Source organism: Primulina eburnea, chromosome 15 (genome assembly GCF_022965805.1).
Source record: "Primulina eburnea isolate SZY01 chromosome 15, ASM2296580v1, whole genome shotgun sequence".
Lineage (NCBI taxonomy): Eukaryota > Viridiplantae > Streptophyta > Magnoliopsida > Lamiales > Gesneriaceae > Primulina > Primulina eburnea.
The window spans coordinates 32,163,393-32,191,316 of NC_133115.1; the positions used below are offsets into that span (position 1 = coordinate 32,163,393).

Below are 27,924 nucleotides of genomic sequence, written 5' to 3' on the forward strand. Positions count from 1 at the left end.
TTTTTAATATTAAAAGGTTTTAGTGTGCATCGCAAAAGTATTATTTTTTAGGTCTAAAGTATTATTTTGTAATATATGCTTATTTGAAATCAAAAGTATTACTCTTTTTTAGATTAAAAGTGTTAATTTTCATTCTAAAAATATTATTTTGTAATATATGTTAATTTAAAATGAAAAATATTACTTTTATGTTAAAATTATTATTTTTGTGTAAAAATATTGCTAATGTATTATTATTTGACATGAAGGATATTAGTTTTAAGAGGAAAAAAATATTAGTTTTCATTGTAAATAATAATAAAATATATTATGTAGTAAATGCTTATTTTACATAAAAATTATTACTTTGTGTTTCATGCTTAATTGTTTGGTCAAAAGTATCATTTTTATGTAAAATATATAACTTTGTAATAATTACTTATTTGACGTAAAAAAAATTAGATTTCATTGAAAAAAAGTTGTGAAGATTATTAAATTGTAATATATGTTTATTTCACATAAAATTATTACTATATAATATATGCTTATTTGAACCTCATTTTTTATTGGAGATTGAAATAATCGAATGATTGAAACAAGCAGGTCGATCCTAACAATATTTGGGCTTGAGTCTAATTTTTAAAAAGAGGCATCCGAATCATAATGTATGTTCATATTTTTTTTAGTTTCATAGCAATTTTTCAAATTAAATCAATACATTAAAGACAATATAAAAAACTAAATGAATAAAAATATCAAGCATGTCCAAAATGAACACTAAAAAACAACTCGCCTAACAGTTTTAGAGCTAAAAATGCTAATCAAGTCTGTATAATCAAGTTGTTCAGTAATTTCTTTCTCAATCGATAACATAGCCAATCCATTCAATCTTTCTCGTGACATGGTTGATCAGAGAAAAGTTTTGATGAGCTTTATCTTTGAGAAACTTCGCTCTGCACTTGCTACTGTGACCGGGACAATCAACAAGATTTTATAAGCAATATGAGCATTCGAAAGCCGGATAGACATTATATCCACCAAAATTTCAGTCAAAAATCGTAGATTATAGATACCACATAAAGCCCCGAAGAAAGTAAAAAACTACAATAAAAAATTAGAAGCCCGAACAAGAAAATAGACTTACAACTCCTCACGGGTCTTTCAATCAAAACTAGAGACGACGCAACGACTGGAGTCGATTAAGGCTTGTCTACAGATGAATATTGGAAAATAAATCGATAACATGCTAAATAAGTTTCATTTAATAAATACTTGGTTTTGGGCTATCTGATAACTAATATTATATTTAATTTTTTTTTTAAATTTTTAAGTCTCAAAAAAGAGATGAGCTTGAATCATTAGACTCATTTGCCTCTTACCTCTTAATAAGCACGGCCTTATAAACAAGGAAAATTAGGACAGTTTCTTAGACGATTAAGTCCTTTTTAGTGTCGAAGCAACAATCAATTTGAATTCATAAGGGAATTATTAGTTGGAATCGTGACAGCGCATTTGTGATGAATAATAAGTTTACTATGTTTTTTGTGAGACAGATGGTCAATCACTGTAAATATTTACGATAATAAGTAATATTTTTGACATAAAAAATAATATTTTTTTTGATAAGTAGTGTTAAATAAGATATTTATCTCTTAAAATTGACTTGTAAGACCGTCTCATAAAATAGCTTGAATTAAGATACTAAATTCTCTATATTTTTAGACAAAATTTACATAATTTAAATACCATTAATATATAGATTTATATTTTATACAACACTAATTTCCGGATAAACCAGAAAAGTATTCATTGAAATATAAAACTAATAATAATGAAATTACATGAATGTAATTACAGTTTTTTTTTTCAGTAGCAGTGAATTATTGTTAATCACTTGTTCTCCGCACAGATTTTGTTCTTCCCTTCGTATATTTTGATTTTGCTCTGTGGATATGCAGTCATGATTCCCGCCATTCATTTCTCCCCATGAGAAAACCCTAATTTGACGTTCTACAATTCAGGTAATTTTAGTTTAATTAACATCAGAACGCAATCTTTCATCGATTACTTAACTGCCGTTTAGATTATTTCCTCTTTTTCTTCCCTTTTGGCGTGTGTCAATTATAGGTTTTGATTGAATTTTTTTGGTGGATCTGTGTAGGATAACAGATTTACGGAGATTATCTGGGAAAGCGGCGATTATATTTCCCCGAAGATTAGGATTTATGTCCCATAATCAATCAAGGGCTGACAGGAGTGAGTCTACGCAGAACAAAAAAACAGGTCGATCTGGGAGCTTCAATCAGCCGCGCCAATTCTCTGGGAGTGTCTCCAGTAAGGGTGGTGGCGGCGGCGCCTCGTTCGCCCCCTTAAATTCTTCTAATCGTGGGTACGCTCTTCATATATTTAAACTTCAGTTGAGGGTTTTTTTTCCGCTCATTTATCTCTTGTTTTTGTTCATGAATCATGCATGTGGTTATGCGTGAATTGATAGATTGATGATGTATGTTTGAATTTTGATTATCGCTAGTGAATTGCTTTCGTGTGTTGTTTTCTGACATGCAGTGTTAAGAAATATAATGGCAATGCACCAGGAGTGCAGTCAATGCCAAGAAGCCCGAATGTGAGTACAGATTCTAGTAATTCATATGCATCACAAGCACTGCAGAATGATGTTCATAAACAGCAGCCGACTGACAGTGAGTGGTTTGCTTTCTCCCATTTGTATTTGTTTAACCATCTCTTTGGGAGGATTAAGATGCTTTTGATTAGTTCTTGAGGAACCTTATTTATGTCCACATAAGCTTAAATTTTGATGTTAAACATTCAACTAAAAGTTTTGGCCGCATGCATACTTATTGAGGACACAAGCGACACCCAGGTGTCGACGGGTAGGAGAGCCCAAGGCACACATCTTTCAAAAGCAGGGCACAATGAGGTGAAAAATTGATATGTATATACATATATCAAACTCTGCTCAATTAAATTCCACCACGGTCAAATGATTAAAAAATCTCAGATTAAGCACCTAATTGTGATTTTTAGCAATAAACTATGCTTTTCAGACATAAGCATTAGATATTTGCCCTTGAAGTCATGATTTCAGCCAAAAAAAACCTAAATAACTTGCTAATATAATGATTAAACTAAATTTTAGTCAATAGAGTGATTGTAATTACAATGAAAGTAAATGAAAAAAAAAATCACACTAAAATACCTAAGAAAGTTCTAATCAAACCTTCCAGAGATTGCTGCCCGTCCTCGTTGCTGGAGGATATGTTTTGGTTGGAAGTTGTTGATTTAGGTTGATCAGATTCCTTCAAAAGAAATTACATTAGAGGACCTAGAGGATGTGTTTCTTTATTCACTCACAAATATATATTTTGGATTCTTCAATACACAATTACATAATAGGATTGGGATGATGTGTTTTTTTGTGCGTGAAAATTGTGTTTTTTCACTCCATCGGCTGAAGCGCTGAAAGATGTAAACTATGGATATTTGACCCAAATATATAATAGCCCTAATTTGCGTGTTAAAAAAATATACAGGACACAAAAGTTTGCACCTGGGCTGTCGTGCATTGTGGCCCATCTGGAGTCTGCACTTTGTTATGTAGGCGTGATCCTCTTCGATGTTAGTGCACTTGGGGTACCTCTGGTTGCACTAACTTGCACCTGTAGAGCCTGAAACCGCATGCATGCCTGAAACAACAATTGCTACATGGCACATTTGTTTGTAGCTATCTTTTGCAAACTTAAGTGATTTAACTTTTTCCTGCACCTGCTCTAGATATTTGAGGGATATAAGAGACATGGGAAAGGAAAAGAAAATATTTTTGATATAGTGATTGGATAACATATTTTCTAGATTTGATTTGATTGGTAGGATTGATGTCTTCTGATGGTTATTGAAAAAGTGTAGGGAATAGAAGTGGAATAATTGTTGTGGGAAAACAAAAACCAGCCCAAACACAAATTTTCAATTTAAAGAGAAGATCAATATTAATCTGCCACTTACAGAATTTGATCTTCCTTGATATTATGTTTTCAGGTTTTTGTTTTCTGACCGAATATATTTTTATGACTTGATTTAGGATTGTCTAAGGCACCAGTTACCAATACAGCTTCCAATTTCGATCCGATGGATGCTATACCTCAACAAGTCAACCAAATTCTTCCAAGGCCTCCATCTTCTGATATTTCTGTTGCGGCTCCATCATTCAATCTTTCTACTGCTAGTTCTGAATCCAAGGCCCCTGCTACGCCTGCAAAGCGTATGACAAATTATTTTAAATAGTTAATATGTTGATTTTTTTCAAACATGTATTTACTGGTATACCATTTCAATAAAGATTGTGATATCTAGACAATTGTGTGATTGACAATGTTTACCCTTTTTCTATTTTCCAGCTCCAGGAGACGCATCGAGGTCATTTCCCTTGCAGTTTGGATCCATAAGTCCTGGTTTTGTGAATGGTGTGCAGGTATGTCTCAGTTGCATGAAGTACAAAGAATCACTTGATGCCTCGAACCCCATTTTTTCTTGTTAATGATTTTAGCCCCTGAACACAATATTTTCTGCTTCGTTTGTAGATACCTGCTCGAACAAGCTCTGCACCACCAAGTTTGGATGAGCAAAAAAAGGATCAGGTTTTTGTTTTTAATAGATGATAGCTAGATGCTTTCATTTTCTGCCATCAAAATTTTTGAACTTCGATAAAAAATAGAATTGTTTTGGATGCTGTATAGTATTAGGCTGATTTTGAATTTTTAACAGCCTTCTTGGATTGAATGGACAAAATGGAATGAAATAATGTGTTATGTGGGAGAGAAAGAAATTTTATTTTACTTTTCTTAGGGAAAATGCATCTATTTATCAGTGTAACTTCAGCAGAGAAGTTCAATTAATTATTTTTCTCTCACCTGTTTTTGGAAATATGGCGAGAAAAAATGGGCCTTGCCTAGAATCAACTCTAAGGATTCTGATGATTTGTTGTTAACAGTTGTGGCGGCAATTCATTATATCTTCTTTGTATCTAATTTACCTGAACGTGACAAGATTTTGAGCTACCTACCATCAACTTCTCTTTGTTTGTTAGCCTGTTGTCTAGATCACATAATTGGCATGCAAAATGTGGCGACAACAGCAGTTATTCTGTTAAGTTCAATTGCTCACCAGATGATTTGATGATTCTTGTCTGACAGGCCCGGCTTCAATCTTTGAGGACTGCTGCTCCTGCAAAACCACTTCCATCCATACCCAAACAGCTTCCGACAAAAAAGGATGCTGGGGCTTTTGATCAATCTAATGCTGGTGAATCTCAGCCGGTGTCCAAGTCTAGGAGGGATACTCAAGTTTCCGCTGCACCACCCATGGCTCAAACTCAGAAGCCTTCTGTACTCTCTGTACCTGGCATGCCCATGCAGCTACAATTTCACCAGCCACAAGTAACTGTTCAATTTGGCGGTCCCAATCCACAAATTCAATCTCAGTCTATGTCAGGAACGTCATTGCAATTGCCAATGCCGATGCCATTGCCCTTATCACTGGGTAACCCATCAGTGCAGCCGCCAATGTTTGTTTCAGGTCTTCCACCACATCCAATGCAGGCTCAAGGAATGATGCATCAGGGACAGGCCTTGAACTTTCCATCACAAATTGGTCCTCAGTTGCCTCCTCAGTTGGGAAACATGGGAATGAACATGGTCCCACAGTTTCCTCAGCAGCAGGCTGTCAAATATAGCGGATCTCGTAAAGCCGTGAAGATCACTCATCCTAGATACTCACGAAGAGTTGAGGCTTGATGGCTCACCTGGTCCAAGGTCACATTCTAATGTGCAACCTCAATCACAGCATATTCCATCCTTTCCTCCCAATCACCCAATGAATTTTTATACCAATCCTTACAATGCCACTTCTTTCTATTTTCCTGCTGCGAGCTCTGCTCCTCCTAATAGTACTCAGGTTCCTCCCACTTCTCAGCCACCGAAGTTCTATAAACAGGTTATTGCTTTGTGTGAAACTATTTTTGCTGTATTGTCACATTAGCCTTGTAAAAACCACGCCTCAAATGTGAACACTGTCAATTTGGACGGAGTCAGCTTTTAAAGATGTCATGACCTTTTTATATCATTTTCTGCAGGTAACTATGAGGCCAGCCATTGACCCTCATGGGGAGAAAGAGGTATTACAACCTACAAGTTATATATCTGTCGGAAAAGTGCAGTCTTTGAAGCCTTCAAAGTCACACATGGATGATTCGCCCCGGCCACAAAAGGAAATTGGGCCCTTGGCTTCTAGTGTTTTGCCAGATTCAAAGCCTGGAGCAGGAACATCATTGACATCTGAGTTGCCATCAGGTTCTATTGATGTAGAGGTTAATGTGCCCACCACATCAGTTGTTACATTTTCTGCTGCTGATGGTTTTGCATCAAAGTCAAGCACATTGGCAGAGGAATCAAGTAATGGAATAGTTGTGCCTGATCCCATAAAAAATGAACAGAAAAAAGCAGAGAACATTGTCTACCAGGATCAGGTATTTTATATGTAGTTTACAGTCCTGTTGTATGTGGTGGTTCACTCTGAGCTGGTTTATCATGGCTTATTGGCATAATTATAAACTCACGCTTTCAGGTCAGCTGTCAATCAACCTCTAATTCAAATTATCCTCCTCAACTTTCAGAAAGTGAAGCTGTAGAAACTAAATTTACCTCTTCGAGAACTAATATGGTATCTGAACCTGTGAAGGAATTGTTGTCAACAACTGTAGGTGCGTCTTCTGAGGCTTCCAATCTTTCAAAGGAAGGTGCTGCAAAAAGGAAGACCAGTGATACTATGAGTTTAGGCACCTCGTACTTAACAAGCTGCCAGTTAAAACCCGACACAATTGGTGGAAAGGAACATGGTGAAGCCATAATGTTGATCACCGATCAGGATAGTTTGGATGCATCAATGAAATCTCTTTCTTTCGATTCATCAGAAACTTGTAAAATAGAGGAGAGTTCATTGCAGGAGGTTTCATCTACTGCAGATGATTTACTGGAACGGGCAAAGCAAAAGACAGAAGAGACTTCAGGTTACTGCTGTGATATTACCAAAGTGGATGATCGTGTATTTGAGTCTACTCACACAGCATATTGTGGCGATGTTGAGAATTCTGCGTCTGTGAACAGTTTATCTTCACAGGATATAAATATTAAAATTTCAGATATGCCTTTACGCATGCCTGAGAACATTAGCACAAGGCCTGCTACGGTAGATCTGGTGTCTTCCCCTGTTTTAGTCACATCTCTTGAAGGTGCTTTGATATATGAAAATGAAGACAGTGACTCCAATAGTTATGGCATAATTTCTCCTTCTCCAGCTATCACCAATCAGAAAATCTTGTCAGATTCAAATGTGCAAAAAAGTGTTGCGCCTAGAGTAAAGAAGAGAAATAAAGATTTGTATAAAAAAGCAGATGCTGCCGGAACGAGTTCTGATTTGTATACGGCTTATAAGGGTCCAGAGGAAAAGAAAGAAACTGCGACGCTCGTAGAGGATTTAGAAAACGTTTCAAGTTCTAGCATCAAGCAGACATCTGTTGATGTCCCTCACCAAAATGCCTTGTTAACTGAGAAACCAGTTCTGATTAGAGTTGAGCCAGATGACTGGGAAAATGATGCTGATATCCCTACTCCACAGTCAGAAACATCAAATAATGAAATTCAGAGTGATGATAGAGATGGCGATATATTGGTGATAAAACGGTACTCTCGTGATTTTCTCTTCATATTTGCACAGCAGTGTACTGATCTCCCTGAAGGATTTGAAATCACTTCTGATGTTGCCGATGCATTGATGGTATCTAATGTCCAATTTTATCATGAGCCACACCCTAGTCCGGGACGAAATATCGATAGGCCCATTGGAGGCTCGAGATTAGATCGTCGTGGAAGTGACTTGGGGGAGGATGACAAATGGGGTAAATTTTCTGGACCCCTCGTGTCAGGCAGAGGAGACACGCGAGTGGATGTTGGTTATGTGGGTAATGTTACCGGGTTTCGAAATACTCAGGGAGGCAATTATGGTGTTCTGAGGAATCCACGGGGTCAAACATCCGTCCACTATTCTGGTGCCATTCTCTCTGGGCCAATTCAGCCCCTTGGTCCACATGGAGGCCTGCAAAGAAATACCTCCGATTCTGACAGATGGCAACGAGGAACTAGTTTCCAGAAGGGTTTTATTCCTTCTCCTCAGACTCCACTGCAAGTCATGCACAAAGCTGACAAAAAGTATGAGGTGGGTAAGATCACTGATGAGGAAGAAGCAAAACAGAGGCAGTTAAAGTCCATATTGAACAAGCTCACCCCACAAAACTTTGAGAAGCTGTTCGAGCAAGTAAAACAAGTGAACATTGACAATTTTGCTACTTTGTCCGGTGTGATCTCCCAGATTTTTGATAAAGCTCTGATGGAGCCCACCTTTTGTGAAATGTATGCCAACTTCTGTTTTCACCTTGCAGCAGATTTACCTAATTTGAAAGTGGACAATGAAACAATCACTTTCAAAACGCTGCTCCTGAACAAATGTCAAGAAGAATTTGAGAGGGGAGAAAGAGAGGAAGAGGAGGCAAATAAAGTGGAGGAAGAAGGTGAAAATATGCTTACAGCAGAAGAGAGAGAAGTGAAGAGACTCCAAGCTAGGAGACGCATGTTGGGTAATATTAGACTAATTGGAGAGCTGTACAAGAAAAAAATGTTAACTGCCAGAATAATGCATGAGTGCATTAATAAGTTGTTGGGTCAGTATCAGACTCCTGATGAGGAAAATATCGAAGCATTGTGCAAATTGATGAGCACGATTGGTGAGATGATAGATCATCATAAAGCAAAGGAACACATGGATTTCTATTTTGACATTATGGCTAAGCTGTCAAATAATATGAAGCTGTCATCTAGGGTAAGGTTCATGCTTAAAGATGTTATTGATCTTAGAAAGAATAGGTGGCAGCAGAGGCGGAAAGTTGAAGGTCCAAAAAAAATTGAGGAGGTACACAGAGACGCTGCCCAAGAGAAGCAGGCACAAGCTAGTAGGTTAGGCCGTGCTCCGAGTATGGGTAGCTCTGTCCGACGGGGCCCACATGTAGATTTTTCTCCTCGAACTCCTACTATGTTGTCTTCTCCAAATTCCCAGATGAGCGGCTTCCGTGCCGTCCAACCTCAGATACGTGGTTATGGTTCTCAGGATGTTAGGACCGAGGAGAGACATTCCATTGAGAGTAGGACAATGTCTGTTCCTCTGTCGCAAAGACCTCTTGGGGATGAGCCTATAACTCTTGGGCCTCAAGGTGGTCTTGCCAGGGGAATGGCTTTCAGGGGGCAGCAATCAGCACCTGGTATTCCTTTGCCTGAGATGCCAAATCCTGGAGATGAAAGGAGGGTGAGACCTGGTCTGAATGGATTCAATTCAATGCCAGATCGTTATGGCCAAAGAGAGGATTTCGCACCAAGATATTTGCCTGACATGTTTGCTGCTCCGCCCAATTATGACCAGTCACTTCCCCCAGAGCAAAAAGTTGCCTATGGAAATAGAGAAATTAGAAATACAGACCATGGCTTTGATAGATCTCTTCTTGCTTCTCCACCAACTCGTGGTGTATCCCCAATAAGTATGCAAGATGTATCTTCAGAAATAGTGTGGCCAGAAGAGTACCTGCAGGACAAGTCCATGGCTGCAATTAAGGAGTTCTACGGGTATGACCATATCTCCAGTATGTTTATTTTTATTAATGTCCGCCGGTGTTCCATTGAGCAGTCTGTTCGAAATAATGCATGATAAATCTAAAATCCCTAAGAATGAGATAAGTTGGTATTACCTGAAAACCAATATTTTTTTCCTTGGTGTGATCACCTTTGAGGGTGTCTAGTATTTCCATGTTCGTTGAAAGGTCAAATATTCTTGTTTCTATGCTCTTCAATTCCGGAGTGTTTTCTGTAAAAAAGAAAAAAACAGCATTGAATAGGTTGCCAACCTTTGTCATTGGATTGTTGATTTTCTCCTCATAAAACTAGTTGCATGAAGTGAATAGTTCCTTGAGAAACAAGCTGCAATCGTGTGCAGTTTATGGTGTTTAAAATTGTACTTGGATTATGAATTGGAACTTTATGAAAGATTCTATTCAACTATTATATCATGTTGGAAGTGGTCGTGGGTAGGTGATTTGGAGGCCGGTGGGATTGTATTTATATCTACAACTATGTTTGGCCGCCAGTGTGTATCATGGTTTCATTGGTTGTTTGAACTTTGAAATATTGTTCCGAGGATGTTCACTTCTATTGATTTTAGTTTGTTGAATTATAGCAGACATCATCGTGCATTATGCACTGATACAGATTAACTTGAAAATCTGTCTTCATTTTTTCCAGTGCAAGAGACGAAAATGAAGTTGCTTTATGCATCAAGGATCTGAATACCCCCACCTTCTATCCATCTATGATATCTATCTGGGTCACAGATTCTTTTGAGAGAAAAGACGTGGAAAGAGATCTCTTGACGAAGCTGCTTATTACCCTCGTAAAACGTCAAGATGGCACGATAAACAAGGATCAGCTCATCAAAGGGTATGCTACATCCAGTTCACTTTAAATAAATTACACATTAGAATTTTACTTTGTCTGAAAAATATTTGTATTCGAACAGGTTTGAATCTGTTCTCTGTGTCTTGGAGGATGCTGTAAACGATGCCCCTAGGGCAGCAGAGTTCCTAAGTCGTATTCTTGCACAAGTTATATTGGAAAAGATTGTTGCACTTTCTGCAATTGGGCATTTGATATATGAAGGTGGAGAAGAGCAAGGGCGTCTTGTAGAAATTGGGCTTGCAGCCGAAGTTCTTGGAGGTATCTTGGAGATCATCAAATCAGAAAAAGGTGATTCAGTATTGAACGAGATTCGTTCAAGCTCTAATCTGCAGCTTGAAAACTTCAGGCCTCCGGGCTCAAAAAAATCTTGGAGATTGGATAAGTTCATTTAAAGGCTAGCGATGCTCATTACAACCTGTAGAGATTCATTCCTTTCTTTATAATATTATATATAAATTAAAGGGGGATTTTATGCTGGGTTAATCTTTACGATCTTATGCTACAATTTTGTCAAGAATTTTATTATTATTATTATTATTATTATTATTATGATTTTATCACAAGGGTCAGCAGAGCATCCAATATACGCATAATCGAATATTTATGTCCTCCAACAGGAACTGAACTTTTATCATCCTTGTATATATAAAATATCTGGTCCGCATTTTTAGTTGTTTGCTAGAATAATTACCTTGGTTTTCTTCATTTTTGACTTGTACATTCTGGCAAACAGAAGGGATTAAGAAGTAAAATTCACCTCAAATCATCTTTCTTGGTTTAGCTATGTATAAATGTGCCCCCCACAAGTTGAGCCGATCGATTCGATTTGAACTCATTTAAAGCTTGAGCTAGCTCTATTTCTTATCAACTAGTAAGCTCAACCCAAAAAACTGGCGAATTTTGGATGAGAAATTGCATTTGATTGCAAGTATGCAGTCACCATTTTAAGTTGATGCATAATTACTAGAAATGCCATCCAATTTTAGAAGGTGGTGAGTTTTTGCCAGAGCCTGAAACACAGATCGACCGAGTTTTCTTCAAAAGATATTAAAAGTACGGGGAATATGTCAGGAGTCCCCTTTGTTCCTGAAATTAAAATCTTTGGCAATAGTTGAAGAAATTTACAGTAGAATAACAGAAAATCCATGAATATAAGCTATCCAATAAAAATCAATCTGTAGCAGTCAATTTTCATGAAACAGAAGTAAATGTTCTCCAGTAATTGCGATTTGCAGGTGGTGATGGATGACTTGAGCCAACAATTTCCCGTATTCAGAAACAGTACAAAGTAACATGTGCCAAATTTAGTCGGACTAACACTTCGGAAAATGTAAAGTTGATGATACAAACGGGACAACTGACGGATAACGGATAGGAGACTTCTACTTGGATCTGCAAATAAATAGTGAAAACTAAATAAATAATATTCCTCTTAGTAATAACAAGGGAATATAATAATTTGAGAAAAATAGATAATCAAAGTTGGCACGTATGGACACTAAAGCTATCAAAAGTGAACAGTGAAATTTTGACAAGGGACGCTGACAATAGTTCGGGTTCTTAGGCAAAAAAATTTGTACATGAAATCTGAAACCGACAAATAATCGGAAAAGTAATTGTGAGGGTTTTGCTCTCACTAGCGGATATGCCCTGGTACGAGATAGTTTAACAAATATGATATACTTCCCCAACAATATCTCTATGTTCTTATGATGAACATTTGAAACTAAAAATTATTATCGTAAACCGTTGCTTCCTGACATCTTAAAGACATCAAAATACTCGTCTTAAAGTCGGTTGAGCAAGGACAATCAGGAAGAAGCAATTAGCATGCCAGCTTCATATAAGAAAAGGTGACAAACATGTGCATGATGAAGTACTTGGTGTTTTCCTGGTCACTTAGTGATAATGCATTGGTCCTACATACATGCATAAAAGCTTCAAAGTCATTGTTTAGATCAAGAAGGGATACCTCTGTCGATCCATATAATAATGGTATTTCTGGCATCTCAGTTGGAGAGGACATTTCATTTGATAAATGGGATTTGTCTAAAGTACTCAGTCATTTGGATACTATGAGTTGTTAAATCTAATAAAGAAACTCAACACACATCATAGATAGAGATACCTGAAATGCTTCTGTGCACATCCTCAAGATGTGAGACAAAAAGTTCGAGTTAAGTCTTTATCCTTTGGCTGGTTAATAATTTTCTCAAACATTGCATTTAGGTTTGCATGACCAACCATCTCCTCAAGGATCCTGTCCTCAATACCAGTAGCAGGCTGCTTATGTTTCTCACCTTCATTAGAAGAAGAGGTAAACACAAGCTCAGATAATCGTTCCTTCTCAGCTTGTCGGCAGTACTTGTCACTCTCAGTCGTCCCAGAAGTCATCAGATGATAGGTGTAAACATATTTCTTTTGCCCAATCCTGTATGCACGACTTATCGCTTGATGTTCAACTGAGGGATTCCAAACAACATCCAGTAGGACCAACCTAGAAGCCCCAACTAAACTTATACCTTCTGAGCAGCACTTTGTCGAGGCAAGCATGACTTTTGCTTCACTCTGTGGATCATTGAATACGTTAATCATCTGTTGACGCTGCCTTTGATCTAGCTTCCCTTGCATCTGGAAAATTTGTTTCCCATCCACCCACATAAAAATTTCTTTCAGCTGATCCTTTATGAGTTCTAGAGGTTGAATGTACTGGCTAAATATGAGCACCTTTTCATTCATTGCCAAGCTGAGGCGGACAAGCTCAAAGATGAATTTTGTTTTCACACCTTCGTTGGGATTGAGCTTAGAGGCCTCAATTGCACCCATGTCAATTCCAAGCCACTGCTTTTCAACTGAACCACAGAATTGGAGAAGGTATGGATGCACAGATATTAATGCAACCTTATGCTCAAATTCAAACGTGCTTTGCAACCCTTCTAACCTATCAATTAAACTCTTCTGTAAGGCCGGGGGTTTTAGAAGGACAACACAGTCTCTCAATCCAGGGAGACTTTGTTGAAGAATGGTGCCTTTGTGTACATGCACAAATGGTGACATGGAAAGTTTCAACTTCTCCACAGCAGAGTTAATGGCCTTTGATATTGATCGAGCATTTTTCCCCTCATGTTTTCTCCTGGGCATTTTCCTTGATGTAATCATTTCCGCAGAAAAATTTTTTGCTTGCGAAAGTACATCAGCAAATGCTGGTCTCACTAAACGCAATGTGTTGAAGAGTTCAGCAAAGTTATTTTGGAAAGGAGTTCCAGAAAGAATGACCCGCTTTTTGGTATGGAGTTTGAGGAGAGCATTCCAAATATTACTTCTCTCATTACGAGGAGTATGCCCTTCGTCAAGAACAACCAATTCAGGCTTTTCAAGAAGTATTTTTCTTAAAGCTTCACATTTGTTGTCAACTGCAACTCTCTTATTCTTCTTTCTCTTTTTATCTTCTCTGTATTTCTCCCCAGCCAACTTCTCGTACAAACTATAGCTGATTCCCAAGATACTTCTACCTCTATGCCATGAATAAATCTTTACCATGCGGATCAACTCCTTGTTTTGGCCGCTAGGCCCTGAGAAAAGTCGGAGAGCGGTGTTGTTTTCATTGCCCAAGAACTCCAGATTATTGAGATTATAGAATGGGAACTCGACATTCCATTTTTTGAACTCTTCTTCCCACGTTAGAAGCATGCTCGCGGGAGCAATTATAACTGGTCGGCAACTTGGGAACAGTTTTAAATAAGTTTCTATAAAAACTATAGTCAAACGGGTTTTCCCAGTTCCTGGAGCATGAGAGATGATGCATCCACCCACTCCACTAGGATCAGAACTCCTCAATTCAGCAAGATTGATGCTGCCTGCCAAATTTTTCCAAAGAAATTCAAATCCTTCTTGCTGATGTTTGTACATACTTTCTTTTATACCAGGCTTAACGTCCCAAACTGTTCCATTTCCATTATTGTCGAAATCTGTAAAATCGTGTTCAGAAGATGTGGTGAGATCGAGTTGGTCAAACTCGAGAAGCTGCCCCATTTCAGAAGATCTTGTCCTTCCTGATACTCTACAATTTTTTTCTACCTGCATAAGTTCGACGGCAGTATGTTTGCCAGCTAAATTAAGATCATATATGAAAAGAAAACAATTAACCTAGAAAATAGAAGAACTCTTTCCAGTGAGATGAACAACGCCGCAGGAAATGAAGACAGTGATTCAGGTTAATTAGCTCAAATCATTATCAACAATCTGGGTTGATCAAAAGAAATCTACTTACCCACATGGGCAGAAGACAGTGATTCAGGTTAATTAGCTCAAATCATTATCAACAATCTGGGTTGATCAAAAGAAATCTACTTACCCACATGGGCATTACATCTCTTGGTCCAAGCTCCACATGAGGACAATATATACATACCAACCCCATGTCATCCTGCAAGAACAACTCGTGATCCCCTCTGGCACACCGGGATTGTTGAGTTTCTTCACCATGAGCATTTGTATCTACATTATCAACCTGCAGGCCATAGAAAGAGCATTAGTCATCGCACTTTTTGAACCATGTTGGTCTAAAATTAGTTCTTGCTCATGGTAAAAAAATTAGTCCAGCTTAATAGAGGTGCAACTGACGGTCATCTGATTCTTCAGTTTGTTAGCATGGTTCTTGCTGCGGTTATCAGTATCCCGAGGTTAGGAGTTTCAGGTCGACTATTTATAATAGTGGAATACATATGAACATACTTCCTCATATAGCTTACACCATAAACTATGCCATTGATAAATTCAGGGGCAAAAGACGTTTTTGTTTTGAGGGGGGTTGGGTGCGGAAATAAAATTTTCAAAATTATTAATAATTATTAACTATTACTATTATTAAGTTAAAATTTATAGTACATTATTTAATCTATACTGTTTTATTAAGGTAAAGGGGACTAGTGTAACAAACTTTGGTATCGTTTTTTGCTAAACCCAAAGTACCTATCTTCTAAAATCACAAAAATATTCCATTTTTATTTTAAAAAAATATGAGAAAACCTATTTCGGTATATTTTCATTTATCTATAACTATATTATCCTAATAAAATATTTTTTTTATCTTTATCTATAATTTTTGTTTTTAAAATAATTATATCACTAATAACATACAAAATTATTATAAAAAATCATGTTTAAAGTTTAAAATTTTAATATAATCTCTAGATTTTCACAGGAAATTCATTTAATACAAAAAAATTAATATATATTCACGCCGTGCCAAGGGAGTTTTTATTAAGTAACAACAATATTTACTAAATTTGAGATATGTATTAAAAAATCTAAAACATAATATTAATTTGAAATAATAAAAACTAAAAATAGAAACCACTGAATAAAAATAAATTACCTAAAAATATAAATAATTAAAGTGCCAAATTTCCATTAATTCATCCATAATAAATACTATAGCAATCAATTCTGGAAAAAAAAAGAAGACAAGTAAAATTTTAAAAATTGAAAATCAATAATAATATAGAGAAATTAAAAATTGGAAAACATATTATTAAAATACAATCTATTTGCCTATCTATTATATTTAGGTATTTTGAGTTGTAAATTTGAGATTTAGGTGCTTGGGAAGAAAAAATTAGGTAAATGGGCAAGGTTAAATGAAATTTTGGGTGGAATTATCTTTATTCATTATAATATTTTGTATATAAAATTTTATAATTAAAAGAATTGGAAAAGTACCACCAATTTTGTATAAACATTACAAATTTTGGGGAAGAGGGGAGACAACATCCCCCCTCCATTTCCCTTACCCCCTAAACCCTCACCTTTTCATGTAATATTCAAACTTCTAAGAATTTGAGAGGGGGCGGGTGAGTGAGCCTCCGCCCCTGAGTTGATTGATACGACAGTCTTCATAGAGATATCCAGCTAACAATTACTTAAGAGATTGGTTAAACCAAACTCTCTGTAGATTGACAAAAAAACTCTTACATATCATGAAATATATTTACATGTATTATTCTCGTTCATTTAACCAACTTCAAAAGCTTAACTATTGGTCTATATGGCAAGTCAAACTGAAACATGTGCTCAAATTTCCAAGAAACGAAAATCATTTTAGCACTAAAAAAGATTTTTTAGATGGTTCCATAGGTACTATCTGATCAAATATCGGGTAAAATAACTGCTCTCTTAAGTAATCCAGAGAAAGGTGCACAGATCATGTACTGTTAAAGGAAAATTGTTATGAATCAGTCTCCAAAATTTCTCTGTTCACAGAAGAAACCTAGAGAATTTTCCACTTTAACAACAAACAACCTGACTAGGGAAAATTTATTAAGAAGTAGTTAGTTGTAACAGTGTCATCTCTTTCTTTGAAAATTTAAACTAAAAGAAATGTCCAGTCATGTTTCCGGGAAAGTTTCTATATGGGGCATAAATTTTCTAAGAGGAATTGAAATGTGGAGAGCATCTCTATACCACATAAAATAGTCATTAAGACTGTTCACATTCTCTATTAAAACGATAAACATGCTTTCGAATCAGAGATCACAAATAGTGATTAAGCTAGACTTACCTCGGGGAAGTTGAATGAACCCATCTGCACTGATGCCCAAGAAAAATCTAATTCAGCAAACAATCCTTCTATCTCTTTCTCATATTCTGTTTTTTCCACTGCTTTTGGTAACTCGTCCTCAAATCTGAATTTCAAAGGCAGATTATTTTGAAGTTTAGGTACAGGTGCGTGTTTAGCTCCTTCATCACTTTCTATCTCTTCAGGCATTTGTCCCCTTTCCAATATAGAGTCTGCCATCAATTTCCAGAAATCATATCGTTTTGAAGAAACTTGCTTCCTTTTTCTCAGGTGCTTTGTTCCATCAGCCACAGGCAGTTTATCATTGTTATCATGGACATGGAAACCTGAACTGGCTTGACTACATCCACTCTGAACCCCAAAATCAATCGGATCACTATCTTCATCTTTTGAATGGTCCTTGGAGCCGCTGGCTCCTGCTTCATCACCGTGCTTCTGAGTGTACAACTGATCTAACTTTGGGCATTTCGGTAAGTTCTCTTCTATACCATCACTTTTATTTTTAAAGACCTCTTCTTCATTTGAATCGTCACAAAGAATTGTCTTTTCGTCATAATTTTCTTCTGGGACTTTATTTGGCTTGTACGATGTCCCTTCCACATTTCTTTTGCTTGAGGCATCGATACTCAACCGTTTCTTTCTAAAAAAGCAAGAGAGCTGATCACATTTTTCTTCTTCTCTGTCAAGATTAGGAAAGTGCCATTTCTTGGAAGAGCGCCTTACAGCAGTCCTTTCTTTCTTACTGTAATCTGAAAACTTAGCTGCTGACACCTTCACTGATTCATTATCTTGTACATCGTAGTACTGTGGCTCCCAACTATCAGAGGGGGAAGATTTGTCCACTCTAAAATCTTCATCATCCCTACTTTCAAAAATACTCTCATTGGAAGACAAATATTTATCAACATCAGGAGATTTTTTCACTATCCTTGTCTTTGACCTAGTCCGATTTGCAATACCAAGTTCATTATCATGTTCCAAACCGCTTGAGCAAATTTTCTCGGCTTTTAGAAAATCATCATCATCGCCACTCATGTTCAATTTTCTTTTGGACTGAATGCTTGAGTTAGAGTTGAGCCATTCATGATAGTGGCTGTTGACATCATCATGGAAATTTTTGTCCCACCGTTGACCAATCTTCTTTCTTCTGAAGTCAATAGAGTCTTCTATATTGATGCAATTTTTACCCATCATTTCAAACTCAATTTCTTCAGCTTCATTCGCCATGGCTGTCATATATGCCAAATCAGTTTTTTTCTAAAAATGATGTAATAAAGAAGAATATTCCATTACATTATGCTGATCTGTTACAATATTAAGTGTAAAGCTAAAAAATATTCAAAAGATCTGGATAAGAAAAAAGCTTCAACAATTCAAGCAGCAAAATTATATGTGACATAAAGCAAATTACTGTTATATTGGCAATGCATGTACCCTTTCATTTCACCTCTGTATTTATCAATCTTAGCTCCACATAATTGAGTACTGCAAATCCTGCTGCCAAGTTAATATGCTTTAGGCCATCAATATCTCTTTACAATTTCCAACATCCAAACACCTCATTGAATTGTTACCATTAAAATAAGTATTTAGCCACGGACCTAACTGCATGAATCAATTATTTGGTAAAAAGAAACTGATAATTAGGCAATGTTAAAGATCTTTTAACTGAAACAGCTGACTGCATCTATGACATGATGTTTAAAAGGTAAATTGAGAAATTCTGCCAAAAAGTGTGATTATACTGTTCAAAACATTTTACTCCTCTGTTCAATAGTTTCTGACTTCATAGAAATCTTGTATACTTAGAAAATACTTAGAAAATATGAAAACCTGGACTATAACTAACATCTTTGCACACATGAGAACTCAAATGAGGTATGACGTTTTTCTAAATTGACGTGCACTCATATTGACTTTGAAGACAAACATTCTCACCTATGACCCAAACAGTAACAAATTTGTGCCAACTCACATACAGGTAAAACAGAAAAAAAAATCGAATTATCACCTTTTGTCACAAATGAACTTGACTTGTATGGATCTCCATTAGAATCAACGCTAACATCCTCAGCGGGAAGGGAACAGAAGTGAAAGTTAGATATTTTTTTGCTTGCACATTTGACTTTCATCCTAGAGGCCGCTGCAGAATATCTTTTGTTTAGCTTTTGCCTGGTTGAAGGAGCTCCCTTTGGCACACAATGCATTTTCTTATTCCTGAACTCAGCTTCATCTATTATATCAATTTCAACTTTCTGAGGATCCATATCTTCACCGCCATTCCCTAGAATTAATACATACAACATGAGACACTGTTATTTAAGTAGCAGTACAAATGTCTTGAGAAGTGAATCTAAGGTCAAGTGCCAACTGGCATGCGGTGAAACAAAATAAATAAAATTATCACCTTCTTTCATAAATGAACCTGACTTGTCTGGATCTCCATTGGAATCGACGCTAACATCCCCACAAGAAAGGGAACCAGAGTGAAAGTTAGATATCTTTTTGTTCACACATTCGACTTTCTTCCTAGGACAACATTCACTTTGCTTTTGCCTGGTTGAGGGAGTTATCGTTGGCGAGGAATGTGTTTTTTTATTCCTGAAATCATCTTCATCAGTTCTCTCAATTTCAATTTTCTCGGGATCCATATCTTCGTTGTCATTCCCTAGGATGAATACATAAAACAAGGAAACTGCTACTTAGGTGTACCAGTGGTAAAATTTTTTACAAAACTACAGCATTTACTTCTTAAATGACACATCATAAATGAATTCAAAATCATCACCTTTTTCTACACATGGCCTCCACTTGTTGGGCTGTCCTTGACCAGAATCGTTATTAGCATCCTCAGGAGAAAGAGATCCACAAAAGGCAGAATAGGATATGTTTTTCCTCACACCATCAACACTCTTCCAAGAAGTGGTGACATAACCTTCATTTATTTCTTGTCTGTTTGAAGGGCCTGTTTTTGATATGTCACGAGGTTTCCCGGTCATGAACTCAGCTTCATCAATTTCCTCAATCTCAACACCACGAGGAAACATATATTCACGGCCATTCCCTTCACAGATATTGCAATGAGATGAAACAACTAATTAAGTAGTACAAGTAGCATAAGTGGTTTCTTTAACACAGAGAGAATCTTGGAGGAAATCAACAAAACTGACAGTCTTTTCTTTTCCTTTAGGCTTCCAAGGAACTCTAAATTACTGGGGTTGTGACAGAGGAGGATGGAGTCAAACAAGAAGCAAAATTAAACTCTGAAGATTTAGCAACATGCAACTCAGACATCGTTTGTGATCTTCAATTGTGTGAGCAATTTAGAATTGAAGAAAATAAAAATTCCTATGGAAAAGGAAAACTAACCCTAGTCTTTTCAATTTTCACTAGGCTTTCTAAATTCATGGGGTAGTGATGGAGGAGCTAGTGTCAAGGAAAATTCCTATGGAAAAGGAAAACTAACCCTAGTCTTTTCAATTTTCATTAGGCTTTCTAAATTCATGGGGTAGTGATGGAGGAGCTAGTGTCAAGGCGACCCCAAAATCAGGTTCTGAAGGTTGAGAACATGTGACTTAGACAGTGAGAGAGATCTTCAATAGTAAGAGCGTCAAAAGAATATATGAAAAGCAGAGTTCTCATGGAGAAGAGAAATGCAAATCATATATTTGTTGTGAGGATGGAACTGATGCATCTTTTGCCAACACTGAAAATATCTTCTTAATCTTTGGCCTATGTACTACTGCTGTAATTCTATTGCCTAATGTTATCTCCATGAAAAAAACACCGACTGAAATTCAGGATCCAAGTAACAGCTAGCAGATTAAAATAATAAGGTCATACCATCAGCTATTTTCCCAAATGAACTTGATCTATCTAGCGGCCAATGTTTAGTATCACTGCCAGCATTCTCAGGCAAAACAGATCCTGAAAGACCAGCAGGGAATATCTTTTTTTGCATCCACTCTGCTGTCTTCTTACGAGTTGCTGCAGAATAACCCTCATTTGATTCTTGCCTGGCTGACGTCCTCCTTATCTTTGACAAAGAACTTGATTTCTTTTTCATAAATTCAGCTTTGTTGATTATTTCAATCTCAATGTCCTGGAGACCCGTATCTATGTTGTTATTCCCTGCAATGAAAAGTATGAGAAAACTACCATTGAGTTGCAGCAATTGGCATCAGCACCATTATTTACAACAGCCTTCTAGATAACTTCTTTAAGAAGGTAGCATTCCGTTCTTGATTGAGCAAGAGAAGGGTAAGATTTGATCACATAGGAGTAATGGCCTTCTTTTCAGGCTCTTTAAACTCCTGGGGTTTCAAAAACTCTCGGGGTTTCAAGAATCAAATTCTAAAGATTTTTCTTTTTTTATTGATTTATGACAGTAGATCTTTAATAAGACAAACCAAATAGAACTTGATCTCACAGAAAGAGGACAACAGAGGCTTTAGGATCCTGAAACTTTTATAACTAGATGACATTTGAACTTTGATCTGCACGTGAAGACATCCTATTATAGGAAGAATACCTTCCAATCCTTGAACACATAACACCGCTATATTTCTATTGTCTATGGTCATAACCTATGTGATACAAATATTCCATAAGAAGTTGCTGTATAATCCAAATCAAGCTCTAGCCAATGGAAATAAATTCAAACTGCCACCTTTTTTTCTACAAATGAAGTTGATTTACACAGTCCTCTAGAATTATTAGGAGAAAAGGATCTAGAAAGATCAGCAAAGGATATCTCTTTGCTCATACCTGTAACATGTTTCCTGGAAGTGGCTGCAGAACAACCTTCATCTGATTCTTGCCTGGTTGAAGGCCTTGGCATAGAATGTGTTCTCTTATTCCTAAACTCAGCTTCATCAATTCTCTCAATCTCGATATCATTGGGATCCATGCGTTCATCGTCACTCCCTACACATGGACAAAAAAATGAGAATCGCCTACAGCTTAAGTCTCAGCAACCTCTGATTCAACTTCCCCAAAAAATAAAAACTGATACACTATTTTGTGTTAGTTTCCAAACAAGAAAAACATAAACTGCATGTCAAAACTTTACGAAGAAACATAAAAGAAATGAGCGGCAGAGTTACCGATGTGGAGATCCACTCTCGGCCTGAAATTAATTTCCCCTCTCTTCCTCTTCCCCAATCTCCACGATCACGGTCGCCAAATTCTCCGTTTGAGCCAGGATTTGCATTCTTGAAGCTTGGAACTTCGCTCCGTGATTTTCCCACAACATCCTCCTTGCCCCTGAGCGACAAGATTCCAATTCCACCCGAACTATGACTTGCATTCCGAGAACTCGAAGAAGAAATCTGAATCTCATCATCTCTCCTCGATCCTGTTCCTTCACCTCTCTGGATCACAAGTTCGAAGAATCGCAGTTAAAATGTATACATAATTCGACCCTTTTAGACTTCTCTTATTACATTAAATTAAACCTATATTTAACTTACTATTTAGTAATATTTGCCTCACACCTTATAAATCAATTTATCTCCAGCCTTCTAAAGTTCCCAGAAGAACAATTTTTCTTTTTAAAAATTAATAATAATTGGGTCTCGAATCGTAAAATAATTTTTTAAATACTTTTTCACCTCTTTGGTCTTTGTTTTTATCCGACCACAAAAAATTACGTTTATTTTTACTGAACATCGATTGACTAATAATTTTTTCCGATCAACGAGTTATGGTATCCAGATTTAAAAAACAATGTGGAACAAATGCTTGAACACAAATCAATCAATGCATACCGCATCGCATTTCATTACATCGGTACATTCAAAAAAAGAAATATATATCGCTAACATCACTTAGATAAAGCCACATAAACATCTTCCTCATGCGTTCAAATCACCGGTCCACCCCTTCCCCAATGTCGTAATAAAAAAATTTGTGTGTCGGAAATGATACATTCAAATAAATCCACGAGAGATCGATTTTAATATCTCGATAAAATAGAATAGAACGAAACATGAGAGATCAAGAAGCATACCATTTATCTGAATTGGAGCCAAATAGCACAAGCAAGTCTTTTTCTTTGCAAGTGTTTTACCTCACAAAGATTTTGGTGGAATCAAACTATAAAAGCTAGTTTGAAGATTTGAAAGGTGCCAATTTTTTCTTACTTTCATCAACGTTGAGTCAGCAGCACTCTTGTGAAATTTGTCAGTATTTAATTTTGTCTTTTTTTTGCATGTTTAAAATTGTTGTTAATTTCCCTATTAATGGACATCCAATGTGAATCCTGATTTTCTTATTGCAAATCAATTTGACTGAATTTCACGGCATATTATTCTCAATCTATAGTAAATTTACTTTATCGCGATTATATAATTTTGTGATATTTACTTATATCACGCGCTTCGTATTTATTCGATTTTTCCTATTAATATTTTCTTGAATGAGTCTATCAATAATGATGACAAAAAACTTGTGTGAGACGGTCTCACGGGTCGTATTTGTGAGACGAGTCTTTTATTTGGGTCATCCATAAAAAAAATTATTTTTTATGCTAATAGTATTACTTTTTATTGTGAATATTGATGAAGTTGACTCATTTTACAGATTACGATCCGTGAGACCCACTCTAATATGATTTATCTGATTAACATAATACGTAAACAATTGTTTTGGTCCGAAGATTTATCAATGCATACCGAACTGACTCAAGTTCCCACATCGTATAAAGAAAACATCAAAGAAAATTTGGTGGCTTTTTTAGTGGACAAATGGCATCTTGCACTCGTGTTATTTCCCAATAAAGCACATAGGCCTACATATCTATATATACACTGACCACTGTATACACCTCTCGTGCGGAGAAAGGGTGATGAATATATTTAACATTAGTTTTTTAATTATTTTTTGAAAATAAATAGCAAATAAATAAATAATCAAGTGTATTTTTTTCAATTTCTTTTAAATTTAATGTATCTTAAAAATATAAAATACGTTTAAATATAAACAAAAACTTGTGTGAGACGGCCTCACGGGTCGTATTTTGTGAGACGGATATCTTATTTGGGTCATCCATGAAAAATTATTAATTTTTATACTAAGACTATTACTTTTTATTGTGAATATCGATAGATTGATCCGTCTCCCAGCTAAGTATTACTCTTAAATATATAAATCGATTATTTCATTTCATTTAATTTTGATTATGATTTTAGATTTTGTGATATTTTTATATATTTAGTTCTACAAATATCTAAAAGATTAAATAAAAAATAAATTTGTATATAATATTATATTTTTATAATTTTTAATGAAGATTGTCGTCATGAAATTTTGGAATATTGATTGTTCATACATTGACATTATTACTATACATCTTAATCAGAAATTTAGTATAAACTACATTTAAACTTAAAGTCTTTCCGATTTTTTTTTAAAAAAATTTAAATTTGAATACAATGTATTTTGAAAATATGAAGTACATATAGATGTCTACATTGATTATGTCATTTTATTTAATTTTGGTTATGATTTCGGGTTTTGTGATATTTTTATATAATTAGTTATGCATGCTATTTATAAATTTAAGTAAAAAATATTTTATATAATATTAAATTTTCTAAATTTTTAGTGAATAGTGTTATCGTGAATTTTTTGTATATTGAATGTCTTTAAATTGAAATTATTATTATGCATCTTAATCTGAATTTTAGTATTATTATTTTTTTTAACATGATCTCCCAAATAATTAAATATTTTAATCAAAATTCATTCATTTTTTTATTTATTCTTTAAAATTTTGATAGAAAAAATAATATATGATTCTTTAAATATATTTTAATAATTCTTTTTATTAATAATAATTTCATTCTTCTCAGTTATGAAATGTAATTGTAAATAAGTAAATTTGATGGTAAAAGATTACTATATTTCTTTCATATTATCTCAAATGACATCAATATTTTTTATATAATATTTTTTAAAAAATTTCAAATATATTAACTACATTATATCAATAATTTTTTATTTATTTATTTATTTTTTTTGAAATAAGTCACAGATATCCATTAATTAATTTCCAAAGAGTCTGTCAATACAATATTCATAAAGGTTGATGAAAACATACAATTAAACCATTTTCCAATAACATCATTCTTAATAGCTTCCGTTGCTAGATGATGAGCTGCTTTTTTGACGATCTTTCGCATGTACCGTGAGTATAAATTATCCAGCAAGATATGATTCTGTAATATACCATCTGGCCACGATCTTCACCGGTTTTGCCTAACGCGGATTAATCTGAAAAACACATCCTGAAACTATAATAATCTAATACTTTTTCAACAAAACCGGTGTTTCTTTCCTAATCATATGATTTCCAAGTGTCTTGCCTTCTGCCTTTTCGAAGTTTTTTTTCCCGTGAAATTACCATCAACAATCATCAGTACTTCAAACTTTCTATGCAGTAGTAACCCTTAATTTCTCATAAGCTTAAAAAACATATCGTTCTTTTGTTCTTTGTGAAAAAAAATCAAAAATTAATATTTATTTTTTTACTGTTTAAAATTGTTGTCGGTTATTTTTGCTATTCATCATTGACATCCGCAATTGCGTTGAATTGAATTGTTTAAAATTAAATAAATTTGGAATGGATCTACTTGGATTGTGGTTATTTGCAAAATCTGACAAAAATTTGTGTGAGATCGTCTATAATAGATCGTTATTTATGAGACACATCTTTTATTTGGGTTATCCATGAAAAAATATTATTATATGCTAAAAATTTATTTTTTATTGTGAATTTGGGTAAGATTGGATCATCTCACGTATTAACATTGTCACATGATACTACTCTTGCAATCTTTACTTTTACCACGCAATCCATCTTTATTCTGTACCGAGAGCTATATTGGAATGTAAAAAAAAATTTGGTGTGTGTTTTACTTTTTTTTACAATAGTTTCACTTCACCCTATATTTTTTTGTTGTTGTTGTTCTTGTAAAAGATCAAAATACAGTCGCAAAAAACCAGATCATAATAAAAAGCTACCAGATGAAACATCTTGATCGAGTGGGAACCAATATTATTAAATCAATATCGATCTTTTCATAACACCAATTTAAATCTCAAGAAGAAGAAGAAGAAGAAGAAGAAGAAGAAGAAGAATGCTTGGCGGATTAATAAAGTTGCAGCTCTGAATCGAGAGACCCTTCATTTTCTTGATGAATCAGAGCCCATAAATGCTTGAAAACTGATAAATATCTTTCTCTTTACTTTTAAGAAGTATGCATGTGATTAATTTAATTGCTTTTTTTTTTTTTTGTATTTTAAGCTACAGCCACAGTGCTCGTCCGCACAGTTTTCTTGGTATGAGATTCTTTGGTAGATTCTGAGTTTGAATTCTTGGAAGATGAAATTTTCCATATTTTCTCTGTGGATTCGTCCATCTCAATCTGTTCTTGCCTACACTCTTGGCTGCAAAATGGAGTGTTCCCTCTGCAAATAAACCCAATAACATTTTCAACTCCACGATCAATTCCAGATTACGAGTAAAAACACATGTTTAAATAAAAATTTACAGCATAAAATATAATATATGAAGATTTTGAGTATTAACACGAAAACAGATTTAGCTAGAAAAGTACCTGTACATGAAGATATCACTATTTTGGGAGAGATGTTTATGACAAAGGAAGCAAGAATCAAGAAAATGGGGTTTAGAGTGCTCGTATTCACATCCAGAGTGAGATACAGCAGCAGGCCTCATGTTTGTATATATCGGGGAGGAGGTGAGGCGGATTAGGGTGGAGCGACAGTGTTTCCCCGGCGGTGCACGATTGGGGGGAGGAAGAGAAAGTTCGAGTGTAGAGGAAATTATTGTTGGTTTTATATAGATGGAATTTGGAGAGCTGGCAATCGATTGTGGTGGAGGCCAGTTTTTTATTCCATTGTTAAAATTATTGAAGATAATAAATTATATTTATCAATATGCATGAAAAAGTCCAAAAAAAAAAAAAAAAGCAAGAAATAAGATTTGGTGGTTTGTGATCATTTACTAGCCAGTCTCTTATAAGACGGTCTCATGAATTTTTATCTGTGGATGGGTCAATCCTACTAATATTCACAATAAAAACTAATAATCTTAGCATAAAAAATAATATTTTTCATTGATGACCCAAATAAAAAATTTATCTCACAAAATACAACTCATGAGACCGTCTCACACAAGTTTTTGCCTAGGAAATGATGATAAAAACTATTATTAGATTATATTACAATCAATTTTATGAGATGGATTTTCAACTCAACGTGACTCGTAGAAAATTATATTTTTTATATTAAAAATATATTTTTAATGTGGTTATGGATCGAATTGAATCATCTCATTTTTATAATGTTCCTCGGTCCTAACATAGTAGAAAAACATAGTTTTGATTTCATGTGATAACAAAACCCCATCGGATGTAATCCAAAGAATATGAACACTTGGTTTTTTAAATATTGTGTCGATCATATAGATGAGTGACCATGATCGAAAAAAATTTGGTAGGGGATATAAATTTGTTTAACACAATTAAATATATACTTTTATTAAAAAAAAAAATCAAAGATATAAAATTGGTTGCCCATGGTATGGGAATTCGGAAATCTTGAAACAGTGGAAAGTTGTGCTTGATATTTAACAATGCTTAAAGATTATTAGTGATTGTTTGGCTTGAGTCGTGTGGCAAAGTGCATCGTAATTATTGGGGGGGACCAAAAGTTTGTGGT

The 27,924-nt window shown here is 35.2% G+C and overlaps 2 protein-coding genes across 5 annotated transcripts; one reads left to right on the forward strand and one right to left on the reverse strand.

The window, feature by feature from the left end:
* Positions 1 to 1,840: 1,840 nt before the first annotated feature.
* On the forward strand, positions 1,841 to 11,146 carry LOC140813884 (eukaryotic translation initiation factor 4G-like). The gene is given in 12 exon segments (XM_073172674.1): positions 1,841 to 2,000; positions 2,141 to 2,368; positions 2,545 to 2,678; positions 4,076 to 4,255; positions 4,392 to 4,465; positions 4,575 to 4,631; positions 5,187 to 5,759; positions 5,761 to 5,985; positions 6,125 to 6,517; positions 6,616 to 9,716; positions 10,389 to 10,583; positions 10,663 to 11,146. Coding segments are annotated over 11 exon segments (5,427 nt in total). The 5' UTR covers positions 1,841 to 2,000; positions 2,141 to 2,204; the 3' UTR covers positions 10,994 to 11,146.
* Positions 11,147 to 11,662: 516 nt separating this feature from the next.
* On the reverse strand, positions 11,663 to 23,207 carry LOC140813470 (SNF2 domain-containing protein CLASSY 3-like). 4 transcript variants are annotated; one of them, XM_073171943.1, is made up of 11 exons: positions 23,189 to 23,207; positions 22,284 to 22,550; positions 21,946 to 22,104; positions 21,022 to 21,309; positions 19,967 to 20,242; positions 19,586 to 19,846; positions 19,190 to 19,462; positions 17,161 to 18,407; positions 14,956 to 15,111; positions 12,730 to 14,678; positions 11,664 to 11,993 (listed from the first exon to the last, which is right to left on the reverse strand). In XM_073171943.1, the coding sequence occupies exons 3-10, from the start codon at positions 22,085 to 22,087 to the stop codon at positions 12,753 to 12,755; spliced, it is 4,569 nt and encodes a 1,522-aa protein (XP_073028044.1). In that variant the 5' UTR covers positions 22,088 to 22,104; positions 22,284 to 22,550; positions 23,189 to 23,207; the 3' UTR covers positions 11,664 to 11,993; positions 12,730 to 12,752. The 4 variants fall into 4 exon arrangements, with proteins under 4 accessions (XP_073028045.1, XP_073028044.1, XP_073028046.1 ...); XM_073171944.1 differs by lacking the exon at positions 23,189 to 23,207 and having other exon boundaries at positions 11,663 to 11,986; positions 22,284 to 22,621; XM_073171945.1 differs by lacking the exon at positions 23,189 to 23,207 and having other exon boundaries at positions 19,586 to 19,831; positions 22,284 to 22,621.
* Between the last annotated feature and the right edge of the window lie 4,717 nt (positions 23,208 to 27,924).